Raw genomic sequence first — 13351 nt, forward strand, 5'->3', positions numbered from 1 at the left:
CTAGACCCATCTTTTGTTCCTTTACTTGTCCCATTTCCATCTCCTTTTGCCTTTTAATCTCTCCTGCCTTTTGGTTTCCTTATCTGAGGAAGGATATACTTGTCTTGGAGGTAGTGCAAAGAAGTTTCAAGTATACTGTGAGGAAATGTGAGGCTATTCACTTTAGTAGGAAGAATAGAAAAACTAAATATTTTTAAATGGTGCGAAACTATTAAATGTTGGTGTTCAGAGAGATTTAGGTGTCCTCGTTCAGGAAACACAAAGTTACCATGGAGGCACAGCAAGCAATTAGGAATGCAAATAGCATGTTAGCCTTTATTGCAAAGGGGTTGGAGTGCAAGAGTAAGGAAGTCTTACTACAATTGTACAGGGCCTTGGTGAGACCACACCTGGAGTACTGTGCACAGTTTTAGTCCCCTTATCTGAGGAAGGACATATTTGCCTTTAGAGGTGGTGCAACGAAGTTTCACTAGATTGATTCCTGGGATGAGGGGTTCGTCCCATGAGGTGAGATTGAGTAGATTGGGCCTATACTCTCTGGAGTTTAGAAGAATGAAAGGTGATCTCATTGAAACATTCTGAGAGGGGTAGATGCTGAGAGGTTGTTTCCCCTGGCTGGAGAGTCTAGAACTAGGGGGCATAGTTTCAAGATAAGGGGGTCGGCCATTTAAGACTGAGAAAAGGAGGAATTTCTTCAGTCGGATAGTTATAAATCTTGGGAATTCTCTACCCCAAAGGATGCTGAGTCGTTATGTTCAAGGCTGCGATAGAAAGATTTTTGGACTCATGGGGAATCAAGGGATGTTGAGATTGAAGATCAGCCGTGGTCTTATTGAATGGTGGAGCAGGCTCCAGGGGCCATAGGCCTACTCCTGCTCCTAATTCTTATGCTATAATCACAGACCTTCCCTGTTGTTCTTTCCTCCCCTCCCCTTTCCCTGCCTTTGCACTTGCTTAAAACCTGTTATTCTCTAACTTTTTCAGTTCTGACGAAAGCTCATCGACCTGAAATGTTAACTCTGTTTCTCTCTCCACAGATGCTGCCTGACCTGCTGAGTATTTCCAGCATTTTCTGTTTAATTTCAGATTTCCAGCATCTGCAGTATTTTGCTTTTGAAATTATGGTTATCTTTGGGTCTTGATTTCTTTATGAAAGGGTCAGAATTCCAGATGCTGATGCCTCAGATTCTAAAAGCAAGTAGTATATGAAGCTTAAAACAGAAAATGCTACTAACACTCAGCAGGTCAGGTAGAGAGAAACGGTTATCATTTCAGATCGATGGCCTTTCATCAGAACTCGTATATGAAGCTTCTCTACTAGCATTTGCTGCTGACTTTTTCAATTTGATACAGAATGTAGGTACAGTTGGAACACCTCTTCAGTTCCTGGGATAAATACTGGTGTGACTTCAGTCTTTCCAGCTTCTTGTTGATAACCTGGTACATTTCTTTGATGTTGTAGAAGATGGACTTTGATATGGAGTAAGGCATCTTTAGGAAAGCTACATAACTTTGGACTTTGCTGAGTCCAGGAATCGGACATGGTGTTCTTTAGAAGCCTGCTGAATGGAGCTATAATATTCCTTCACTGGCACCATTACTGATGCACGGTTAATAGAGGTTTTTGAAGATTCCTATTTGTCTAATATCTTTTCCCGCCATTTTTTTGACTTGTTTATCCCAGTATATTTTGGGTGGAAATACACTGAATACTATCCTTTCAACTCTGGAACCAGGGCTTGCGTCCAACGTTGGTGATGGGATGAAAGTCTCTGTCGACGATTTTAAGAATCTTATCTGAATGTGTTTCAGCAGTGCCAAGCCACTTCCTAGTGGATTAGAGTCCACAACTCTTGGCTATCTATAACTTGGCACTAAATTAGTCTTCATGAAGGCCAAAAGGTAATGGAATATCACATTTGTATACTCAGGAACACTTAAGTTTTGAGTAATTAATTTTGTTGGGCAGAGTACAGGGAGTTTGGACATATCTTCCATTGATGTACTCTCATGCTATACATGCATGTTACAAATTTGTCATTTCTGAGCAGATTTCCCTCTTGAGGTGCTGACTGGGTACGATTTCAGAGACACTGCCTGCCATTCTGTAACTCAGGGGTGGGCAATTATTTGGGCTGGAGGGCCACTTAACAAGTTTTGGTGAGCTGTTGAGGGCCGCACACCAATGGTCCTGCGCAGGCCGCTCACCAGCTCCTGCTGCTGGAAGAGATGCCGCGCAGCAAATTTAAAGGGACTGTGCATGTTGGTGAGAGCCAAGTGTTAAATTGTTAAATTTGAAACAGGCCAGCTCATAGTGTTAATCATAGTGTTCCAGTACAGCTACAATGCTGGCATCTACCCGGCAATGTGGAAAATTGCCCAAGTATGTCCTGTCTACAAAAAGCAGGACAAATCCGACCCGGCCAATTACCGTCCCATCAGTCTACTCTCAATCATCAGCAAAGTGATGGAAGGTGTCGTCGACAGTGCTATCAAGCGGCACTTACTCAGCAATAACCTGCTAACTGACGCCCAGTTTGGGTTCCGCCAGGGCCACTCAGCTCCTGACCTCATTACAGCCTTGGTCCAAACATGGACAAAAGAGCTGAACTTGTGAGGTGAGAGTGACTGCCCTTGACATCAAGGCAGCATTTGACCGAGTGTGGCATCAAGGAGCCCTAGCGAAACTGAAGTCAATGGGAATCAAGGGGAAAACTCTCCATTGGTTGGAATCATACCTAGCACAAAGGAAGTTGGCTGTGGTTGTTGGAGGTCATTCATCTCAATCACATGGCATCACTGCAGGAGTTCCTCAGGGCAGTGTCCTAGGCCCAACCATCTTCAGCTGTTTCATCAATGACCTTCCCTCCATCATAAGGTCAGAAGTGGGGATGATCGCTGATGATTGCACCCTGTTCAGCACCATTCGAGACTCGTCAGATACTGACGCAGTCCGTGTCCATATGCAGCAAGACCTGGACAACATTCAGACTTGGGCTGACAAGTGGCAAGTAACATTCGCACCACACAAGTGCCAGGCAATCACCATCTCCAACAAGCGAGACTCTAACCATCTCCCCTTGACATTCAATGGCATTACCATCGCTGAATCCCCCACTATCAACATCCTGGGGGGTTACCATTGATCAGACACTGAACTGGACCAGCCATATAAATACTGTGGCTACAAGAGCAGGCCAGAGGCTGGGAAGTCTGCGGCGAGTGTCTCACCTCCTGACTCCCCAAAGCCTTTCCACCATCTACAAGGCACAAGTCAGGAGTGTGATGGAATACTCTCTACTTTCCTGGATGAGTGCAGCTCCAACAACACTAGAAGCTGGACACCATTCAGGATAAAGCAGCCCGCTTGATTGGCACTCCCTCCACCACCGGCGCACTGTGGCTGCAGTGTGTACCATCTACAAGATGCACTGCAGCAACTCGCCAAAGCTCCTTCAACAGCACCTTCCAAACCTGCGACCTCTACCACTTAGAAGGACAAGGGCAGCAGACGCATGGGAACATCACCACCTACAAGTTCCCCTCCAAGCCACACACCACCCTGACTTGGACCTGTATCGCCGTTCCTTCACTGTCGCTGGGCCAAAATCCTGGAACTCCCTAACAGCATTGTGGGTGTACCTACACCATATGGACTGCAGCGGTTCAAGAAGGCGGCTCACCACCATCTTCTCAAGGGCAATTAGGGATGGGCACTAAATGCAGGCCTAGCCAGCCAGCGACGCCCACATCCCATCAATGAATTAAAAAAAAAAAAAAAAAAAAAATCCCACTTCAACCCTCCCAATAATTAATAAACATAAATTCAGATAGTAGTCAGATACTATCTTAATTACACAAAATGTAGTCTAAAATCTTCCATTACTAAATGAATGAAATGATCGATCGATTATATGTTGTACTGAAAGTCTACGTGGCTGTTTGGCAGAGCGACTCAAATCTGTGGGACCTCCAATGTGAGGTGTGTTCTCATTTTAGTATGCTGTGTATGGGAGCCCGAGGCTTCGCAAGGCCTGAACTACAATCCCATACCATTAACTGGAGTCCTTGTGCTCCGGAATCCAGTCCCATGTCTAAGACAGCGATGAGAACCCCCCCCCCCCCCTGCTGTCATACTCTGGGTACCGTGAGAGGAAAGACGTATCGAGATGAGGAGCCATGACTCAACTTAAGTTTAATGTGCAGCTCATGCTCCAGCTCACGTTCTATTTCTGTCCTGTCCAGCGAGCCAGGTAGAATGAACTGGCGGGCCGGATACGGCCCTGGACTGTATTTTGCCCACCACTGGGCTAGAAGCTCCCCTGCTTTTTTACTGAGGAAACTCTCAGAAATGGCAGGGACCCCGACGTAACTGGGTCTGCGCCAAAGTTACGCTGGGAGACTGGCAATACCCCCGCAGAATTCACCCTATTGCACCAATAGACAAAAATAGCATTTTATAACTCACTGGAATGAAGTCAAGCCCAGGACTAATTTTTCAATTAGTCACTAAAATTCCTTCAGACGAGTTGAGACTAAAAACTCATTGCAAGTTTTAATAAAATGTTCCAGGTAAACAATCTTCCAATTGATTCGATTGTGTCAGTTCCCAAGTTGTGCTGCCAATGGCGTTATTTTATATATTTAAAGTATTTGTTATTGTGCATTTATCTGGAAAGTTTGCACAGATTTATGGAAACTGAGCCCACAAACTGTGAGTAACTTAACCTTTCACATTGCAGTGACTTAGCAGTAACTGAGGTTTCGGGAGTGAAAACAACACATTACAACGAAAGGCAGATTTGATTTGCCTGCCTCTGTTTTTGGTTATGACTGTCCTGCTACCTCGGAGACGATGACCCACCTCCTGACTTTACGTGGGTGGGGTCAGGTGCGCTGTACGTTTGGCCTCGAACTCCGGCCTTGGTGGGCTGTCTCACCACTACTGAGACTTGTCCAAATGGTTATTCATTCTTCAGATGTGAGCTCAATTGCAAGTGTCAGCCGTGGGGGTCATCACAGCTGAGTCAATCCTGCCCTCACTGATGTCCACAAAAGTGAATTTTCCAGCAGGCGTCACTCCATAGCAATCAGAAGCAAGAATACTGGCTATCTTTTTTATTTCTAGCCTAGGGATACTGAGGGAAATTAGAGCCTCTTTCCTGTGGTCTTGTCCCCCCCCATTACTGCTCTAGCTGGAATCAGCTAACTGCACAAATTGGGGGTCATACCTGGGACCTTACTAGTCTACACGATTCAGTTCCACATTGGGCCGAGAGCTAAGACAGTGTGGGGCGGCGTAAAATAAATTTTGAAAATATCAGTCAATGCATGATTGGCTTCCTTATTTTAATGATTTGCTGCCAAAGTGCTTTCACTTCTGTCTGGGACTGAAACCTGACTGATGTTGGATGTTGGTAATGGACATCTATTTGTGGTAAGTGACTTCTACTTTGTATTATGTGTGCCTTGGTATTGAACTAATCTTGGCCTTCCTTTCCTGAAGGTACAATAACCTGCCTAGAATTCTATGGGAATACACACTTGCTCAGTGGAGCAGAAGATGGACTCATCTGTGTGTGGAACATAAAAAAGTGGAAGTGCCTGAAGTCTATTCGCGCTCATAAGTAAGAATCATTCATGCAGTTTAGCACTGGTAATTTTCTTTTAATGCATGTGACAGAGGGAGTTCTGTCACATTTCAAATCATAATAAAGTCTCTATATTTTACTTACTAACTAGTCAATTTCTCATGGCATTGCACATGGGGAGCCAAGACCCAGTACAGTTTTGGGGTAAAGTGGGAATAGAGGGTTGTATAATTCACTCCCCATTTTCAAGTCATACATTTTGCCTTTTATTTGTGTATTTTCAGCATAAATTTGTACATTCATGTTCAGTATGTTTTCTGCCCAATGAGGGAGGAGGCATTGCTGGATCTAGTCCTGGGGAATGAACTGGGTCAAGTGGAGAATGTCACAGTTGGAGAGCATTTTGGAAATAGTGATCATAGTATCGTAAGGTTTAGATTAGTTATGGAGAAGGACAAGGAGCAATCTGGAGTAAAAGTACTTAACTGGAGATGGGCTAATTTCAGCAATTTGAGGAGGGATCTGGTCCGGGTAACAAGAAGTAGGAGTAGGCCATTTGGCCCCTCGAGCCTGCTCCACCATTCTATAAAATCATGGCTGATCTGATCTTGGCCTCAACTCCACTTTCCTGCCTGCTCCCCATAACCCTTGATTCCCTTTATCGTCCAAAAATCTGTCTCTCTCCACCTTAAATATATTCAATGACCCAGCCTCCACAGCTCTCTGGGGAAGAGAATTCCACAGATTCACAACCTTCCGAGAAGAAATTCCTCCTCATCTCCGTTTTAAATGGATGACCCCTTATTCTGAAACTATGCCCCCTAGTTCTAGATTCCCCCATGAGGGGAAACATCCTCTCTGCATCTACCCTGTCAAGCCCCCTCAGAACCTTATACGTTTCAATAAGATCACCTCTCATTCTTCTAAACTCCAATATGAATATAGGCTCAACCTTTCTTCATAAGACAACCCCTTCATCTCAGGAATTAACCTAGTGAACCTTCTCTGAACTGCCTCCAATGCAAGTACATCCCTCCTTTAAATAAGGAGACCAAAACTGCACGCAGTACTCCAGGTGTGGTCTCACCAATGCCCTGTACAGTTGTAGTAAGACTTCCCTACTTTTATACTCCATTCCATTTGCCTTCCTAATTACTTGCTGTACCTGCATGCTAACTTTTTGTGTTTAATGTACAAGGACCTCCAGATCCCTCTGCCGCAGCATTTTGTAGAGTCTCTCCATTTAAATAATTTGCTTTTTTATTTTTCCTACCAGAGTGGATAACCTCACATTTTCCCACATTATACCCCATCTGCCAAATTTTTGCCCACTCACTTAACCTATCTATATCCCTTTGCAGATTATTTGTGTCCTCTTCACAACTTGCTTTCCCACCTATCTTTGTATCATCAGCAAATTTGGCTACATTACACTCGGTCCAAGTCATTAATATAGATTGTAAACTGCTGAGGCCCCAGCACTGATCCCTATGGCACTCCACTAGTTACCTCCAGTTGCCAACCGGAAAATGATCCATTTATCCCGGCACTGTTTCCTGTTAGTTAGCCAATCCTCTAACCATGCTAATATATTATCCCCAACCCCATGAGCTCTTATCTTGTGCAGTAACCTTTTATGTGGCACCTTATCGAATGCCTTCTGGAAATCCAAATACACTACATCTACTGGTTCCCCTTTATCCACCCTGCTCGTTACATCCTCAAAACTCTAGCAAATTTGTCAAACATGATTTCCCTTTCATAAAACCATGCTGTCTCTGCTTGACTATTATAATTTTCTAAATGTCCTGCTACTACTTCCTTAATAATGGACTCCAGCATTTTCCCAATGACAGATGTTAGGCTAACTGATCTATAGTTTCCTGCTTTCTGTCTCCCTCCTTTCTTGAATTAGGGGTGTTATATTTGTGGTTTTCCAATCCGCTGGGATCTCTCCAGAATCCAGGGAATTTTGGTAGATTACAACCAATGCATCCACTATCTCTGCAGCCACATCATTTAAGACACAAGGATGCATGCCATTGGGTCCAGGGGACTTGTCCACCTTTTAGTCCCATAAGTTTGCCTAGTACTTTTTCTCTAGTGATAGTGATTGTTTTAAGTCCCCCCCCCCCCCCCGCCCCACTATAGCCCCGTGATTATCCATTATTGGGATGCTTTTAGTGTCTTCTACCGTGAAGACCGATACAAAATATTTGTTCAAAGTCTCTGCCATTTCCTTGTTTCCCATTATTAATTCCCCAGTCTCATCCTCTAAGGGACCAATGTTTACTTTAGCTACTCTTTTTATATACAGAAGCTCTTACTGGCTGTTTTTACATTTCTTGCTAGTTTACTCTCATAATCTAACTTCTCTTTTTTTAGTTGTCCTTTGCTGGTTTCTAAAAATTTCCCAATCCTCTGGCCTACCACTAATCTTCGCATCATTGTATGCCTTTGTTTTCAATTTAATACCATCGTTAACTTCCTTAGTTAGCCACGGATGATGCATCCTTCTCTTAGAATCTTTCTTTCTCACTGGAATATATCTTTGCTGAGAGTTATGAAATATCTCCTTAAATATCTGCCACTGCTTATCTACCGTCTTGCCCTTTAATCTATTTTCCCAGTCCACTTTAGCCAACTCTGTCTTCATACCTTTGTAATTGCCTTTATTTAAGTTCAGGACACTAGTTTGAGACCCAAGTTTCTCACCCTCAAGCTGAATTTGAAATTCTTCCCTAGAGGATTCTTTACTATGAGATCATTAATTAATCCTATCTCATTACACATTACCAGATCTAAAATAGCCTGCTCCCTGGTTGGTTCCACAACGTATTGTTCGAAGAAACCATCCCGAATACACTCTATGAACTCTTCCTCAAGGCTACATTCGCCAATTTGATTTGTCCAATCTATATGATGATTAAAATCGCCCATGATTATTGCAGTATCTTTCTTACAAGCCTCTATTATTTCTTGATTTATACTCTGCCCTACAGTGTAGCTACTGTTAGGGGGCCTATAGACTACTCCCATTGGTGACTTCTTTCCCATATTATTTCTTATCTCCACCCAAACTGATTCTACATCTTGATCTTCTGAGCCAATATAATTTCTCACTACTGCACTGATCTCATCCATTATTAACAGAGCTACCCCACCTCCTTTTCCTTTCTGCCTATCCTTCCAAAATGTCAAATAACTCTTGAATATTCAGTTCCCGGTCTTGGTCACCTTGCAACCATGTCTCTGTAATGGCTATCAGATCATACCCATTTATTTCTATTTGTGTCGTCAACTCACCTATCTTGTTACGAATGCTGCGTGCACTCGAATAAAGCACTTTTAATGTTTTTTTACCATTTTTCCCTACTCTGACTCTACTATCTGATGCTCTGTCCCTTCGTGTTACACACTGGATATCATTATCTCTATCGCTACCTTGCACTATTGCCTTCTCCTTCCTCTTTGACTTTTTAAATTTCCCCTCACCTGAACCCTCCCCCTGACCACCCCCCCCCCCCCCCCCACCAACTATTTAGTTTAAAGCCCTATCTACAGCCCCAGTTATTCGATTCGCCAGGACACTGCATGGTTCAAGTGAAGTCCGTCCCGACAGAACAGCTCCCTCTTTCCCCAGTACTGGTGCCAGTGCCCCATGAATCGAAACCCATTTCTCCCACACCAATCTTTGAGCCACGCATTCATCTCTCTCTGATCTTTTTTGGATTCTAAATTGGAGTCAGAGATAATACAAAGTAGAGATCACTTCCTGCAAACAGAAATGTAATGGGCAGCCTTTAAAGAGGTGAATGTTCAGGTACAGTCTAGGTACATTCCCACAAGGGGGGAAAGGGAGGACAATGAAAACCAGAGCTCCTTGAATGCTGGAGTTAGAGTGTAGGATGAAGCAGAAAAAGGACATATGACAGATGTCAGCTTGATAACATAAGGGAGAATCAGGCTGAATATAAAAAGTACAGCGGACAAGTGAAAAGGGAAATAAGAGGAGCAAGAAGACAGTACAAGAATAGATTGGTGGCTAACATAAAAGGAAATCCAAAGGTCTTCTATAAGCATATTAACAGTAAAAGGGTACGGTAGGATAGTGGTAATGTTACTGGACTAGTAATCCAGATGCCTGGACTAATGAACATGAGTTCAAATCCCACCACGTCAGCTGGGGAATTTAAATTCAATTAAATAAATCTGGAATATAAAGCTAGTATCAGCATTGGTGACCATGAAACTACTAGATTGTTGTAAAAACCCATCTGGTTCACTGATGTCCTTTTAGGGAAGGAAATCTGCTGTACTTACCTGGTCTGGCCTATATTTGACTCCAGACCCGCAGCAATGTGGTTGATTCTTAACTGCTCTCTCTACCAAACCGCTACAAAGAAGTGTACTCACTGTGGGACTACCTTCACCACACGGACTGCAGTGGTTCAAGAAGGAGGCCCACCACCACCTTCTCGAGGGCAATTAGGGATGGGCAATAAATGCTGGCCTTGCCAGCGACACCCACATCCCATGAACGAATTTAAAAAAAAGGGTCGTCAGAGGTGTGGTGGGGCCGATTAGGGACCAAAATGGAGATCTATTGTTGGAGACAGAAGGCATGGCTGAGGTACTAAATGAGTACTTCGCATTGGTGTTTACCAAGGAAGAGGACTTTGCCACGGCTATGGTAAACGAGTAGGTTGCCAGAATCTATGATGGGATAAATCTAGATAAAGAGGAGGTACTACGAAGGCTGGCAGTACTTAAAGTAGCTACGTCACCCGGTCTGGATGGCAAACAGTGTCTGCTGATGCGCAAGAGTCGTCTTAAACGGAGTGCTTCTAAGCAGAGTGTTAAAGTTGGCAATTTGGAGAAGGGGGGGGGGAGGAGGTGCCGCTTTTTACCTCCAGTACATGTTGTGATTTGTGTTAAAAGTAAATATTTAATTTAAGCTACCTATAACTTAAACTAGATCAAGTAATTAGTTAAAAAAAACTAAAGTATAAACTAAGTTAATTAAATACGTAAACTCTGATTAATTAAATAGATAAAACATATATAGGGATGGCAGTACAGGTGGTGTGCTGCAACTGCAACATGTTGGAGTTTGTGGACAGCATCGCGATCCCGGACAACCATGTCCGCAGTAAGTGTCTGCATCTCGAGGAACTTCAGCTCAGAGTTGTTGAGCTGGAGTCCGAGGTGCAGACGTTGCAGGGCATCAGGGAAGGAGAGAGTTACTTGGATCCAGGAGGCAGTCACGCCCCTTAGGTTAGATAGTGGTACAGGTCTGGTTAGTAGTCGGGGACAGGAGGGTGTGACTGCGACTCAGGCAGGTAAGGGGACCCCAGGTGCAGTTCTGGAGGAGCGTTGGCCTTTGCCCTTATCCAAAGGTATGAGCATAGAGTTATACAACGCAGAAAGAGGGCCTTCGGCCCATCGTGTCCGCGCCGGCCAGCAAGCCCTATCTATTCTAATCCCATTTTCCAGCACTTGGTCCATAGCCTTGTATGCTATGGCGTTTCAAGTGTTCATCTAAATGCTTCTAACAGGCAAGAGTACTAGGCGCAGGCAGGTAGTGCAGGGGTCCCCTATGGATATCCCCCCCTCAAACCGATACACCACTTTGAGTACTGTTTGGGGGGATGGCTTATCGGAGGAAGGCAGCAGCAGCCAACTTCCTGGCACCAGGGGTGGCTCTGCTGCATAGGACGGGAGGAAAAAGAGAGGTAGAGCTATAGTAATAGGGGATTCTATTGTAAGGGGAATGGATAGGCGTTTCTGCGGCCGCAAACGAGACTCCAGGATGGTGTGTTGCCTCCCTGGTGCAAAGGTCAAGGATGTCTCAGAGCAGCTGCAGAACATTTTGGAAGGGGAGGGTGAATAGCCAGTTGTGGTGCATATAGGTACCAACGATATAGGTAAAAACTGGGATGAGGTCCTAAAAGCTGAATATAGGGAGTTAGGTAAATTTAAAAAATAGGACCTCAAAGGTAGTAATCTCAGGATAGCTACCACTGCCACGTGCTAGTCAGAGTAGAAATAGAAGGATATTTCAGATGAATACGTGGCTAGAGGAATGGTGCCAGGGGGAGGGATTCAAGTTCCTGGGACATTGGAACCGGTTCTGGGGGAGGTGGGACCAGTTCAAACCGGACAGTTTGCACCTGGGCAGGGCCGGAACTGATGTCCTAGGGGAAGTGTTTGCTAGTGCTCTGGGGGAGGGTTTCAACTAAGATGGCAGGGGGTTGGGAACCTGAGCAAGGGGACAGAGGAAAGGGAAACGAGGAGAAAAACAAAAGAAAGGAAGGAGAAAAACAAAAGTGGCAGTCAGAGAAATCAACAGTTTAAATCAAACATGGCCACAGTAAATAATAATTCTAATAGGTCTAAGAGAGTTAAAAAAAAATAAACCTGAAGGCTTTGTGTCTTAATGCGAGGAGCATTCGTAATAAGGTGGATGAATTGGCTGCGCAAATAGAGGTAAACGAATATGATTTGGTTGGGATTACGGAAACGTGGCTCAAGGATGGCCAAGGCTGGGAACTCAACATCCAGGGGTATTCGATATTCAGGAAAGATAGGCAAAAAAGAAAGGGAGGTGGGGTAGCATTACTGGTTAAAGAAGGGATTAACACAGTTGTAAGGAAGGATATTAGTTCTGATGATGTGGAATCTGTATGGGTAGAATTGAGAAATACCACGGGGCAGAAAACATTAGTGGGAGTGGTATATAGACCTCCAAACAGTAGGGCGGAGGTTGGGGATGGCATTAAAAGGGAAATTAAAGAAGCGTGCAATAAGGGCACAGCAGTCATCATGGGTGACTTTAATCTACGTATAGATTTGGCTAATCAAATTAGTAACAATACTGTGGAGGAGGAATTCCTGGAGTGTTTACGGGATGGTTTCCTGGACCAATATGTCGAGGCCATCTTAGACTGGGTATTATGTAACGAGACAGGATTAATTAGCAATCTTGTGGTACGAGGCCCCTTGGGTCGGAGCGATCATAATATGATCGAATTCTTCATTAAGATGGAGAATGAAGTAGTTGACTCGGAGACTAGGGTCCTCAATTTAAATAAAGGAAACTACGATGGCCTGAGTAGCGAGTTGGGTAGGATTGATTGGGGAATGACACTCAAAGGGTTGACGGTGGATAGGCAATGGCAAACATTCAAAGACTGCATGGATGAACTACAGAACTTGTTCATCCCAGTTTAGCATAAAAATAAAACAAAACAGGTGGCTAACAAGGGAAATTAGGGATAGCATAAGATCCAAGGAGAGGACATATAAATTGGCCAGAAAAAGCAATAATCCTGAGGATTGGGAGCAATTTAGGATTCGACAAAGGGATTAATTAAGAAGGGGAAAATAGAATATGAGAGTAAGCTTGTAGGGAACATAAAAACTGACTGTAAAAGCTTTTATAGATATGTGAAGAGAAAAAGATTGGTGAAGTCAAGCGTAGGTCCCTTGCAGTCTGGTCAGGGGAATTTATAATGGGGAACAAAGAAATGGCAGACCAACTAAATACATATTTTGGTTCTGTCTTCACAAAGGAGGACACAAATAACCTCCCAGAGATGCCGGGGAACATAGGGCCTGATGAAAGGGAGGAACTGAAAGAAATCGGTATTTGTCGGGAAATGGTGTTCGTGAAATTGATGGGATTGAAGTCTGATAAATCCCCAGGGCCTGATAATCTGCATCCTAGGGTACTTAAGGAAGTGGCCCTAGAAATAGTA

General features: G+C 44.0%; 1 protein-coding gene across 3 annotated transcripts in view; it reads left to right on the forward strand.

Moving 5' to 3' along the window:
- The window catches only part of pak1ip1 (PAK1 interacting protein 1), a 68988-nt gene that overhangs the window by 4976 nt on the left and 50661 nt on the right, over positions 1 to 13351 (forward strand). For all 3 annotated transcript variants that reach the window (XM_085988781.1, XM_085988782.1, XM_085988783.1), the window contains exon 3: positions 5507 to 5627. In XM_085988781.1, the coding sequence (XP_085844907.1) occupies positions 5507 to 5627 (121 nt within the window). The remainder of the gene's footprint in view (positions 1 to 5506; positions 5628 to 13351) is intronic.

Source organism: Somniosus microcephalus, chromosome 5 (genome assembly GCF_052327205.1).
Source record: "Somniosus microcephalus isolate GS21.2 chromosome 5, FLI_Smic_1.0, whole genome shotgun sequence".
NCBI classification, from domain to species: Eukaryota; Metazoa; Chordata; class Chondrichthyes; order Squaliformes; family Somniosidae; genus Somniosus; species Somniosus microcephalus.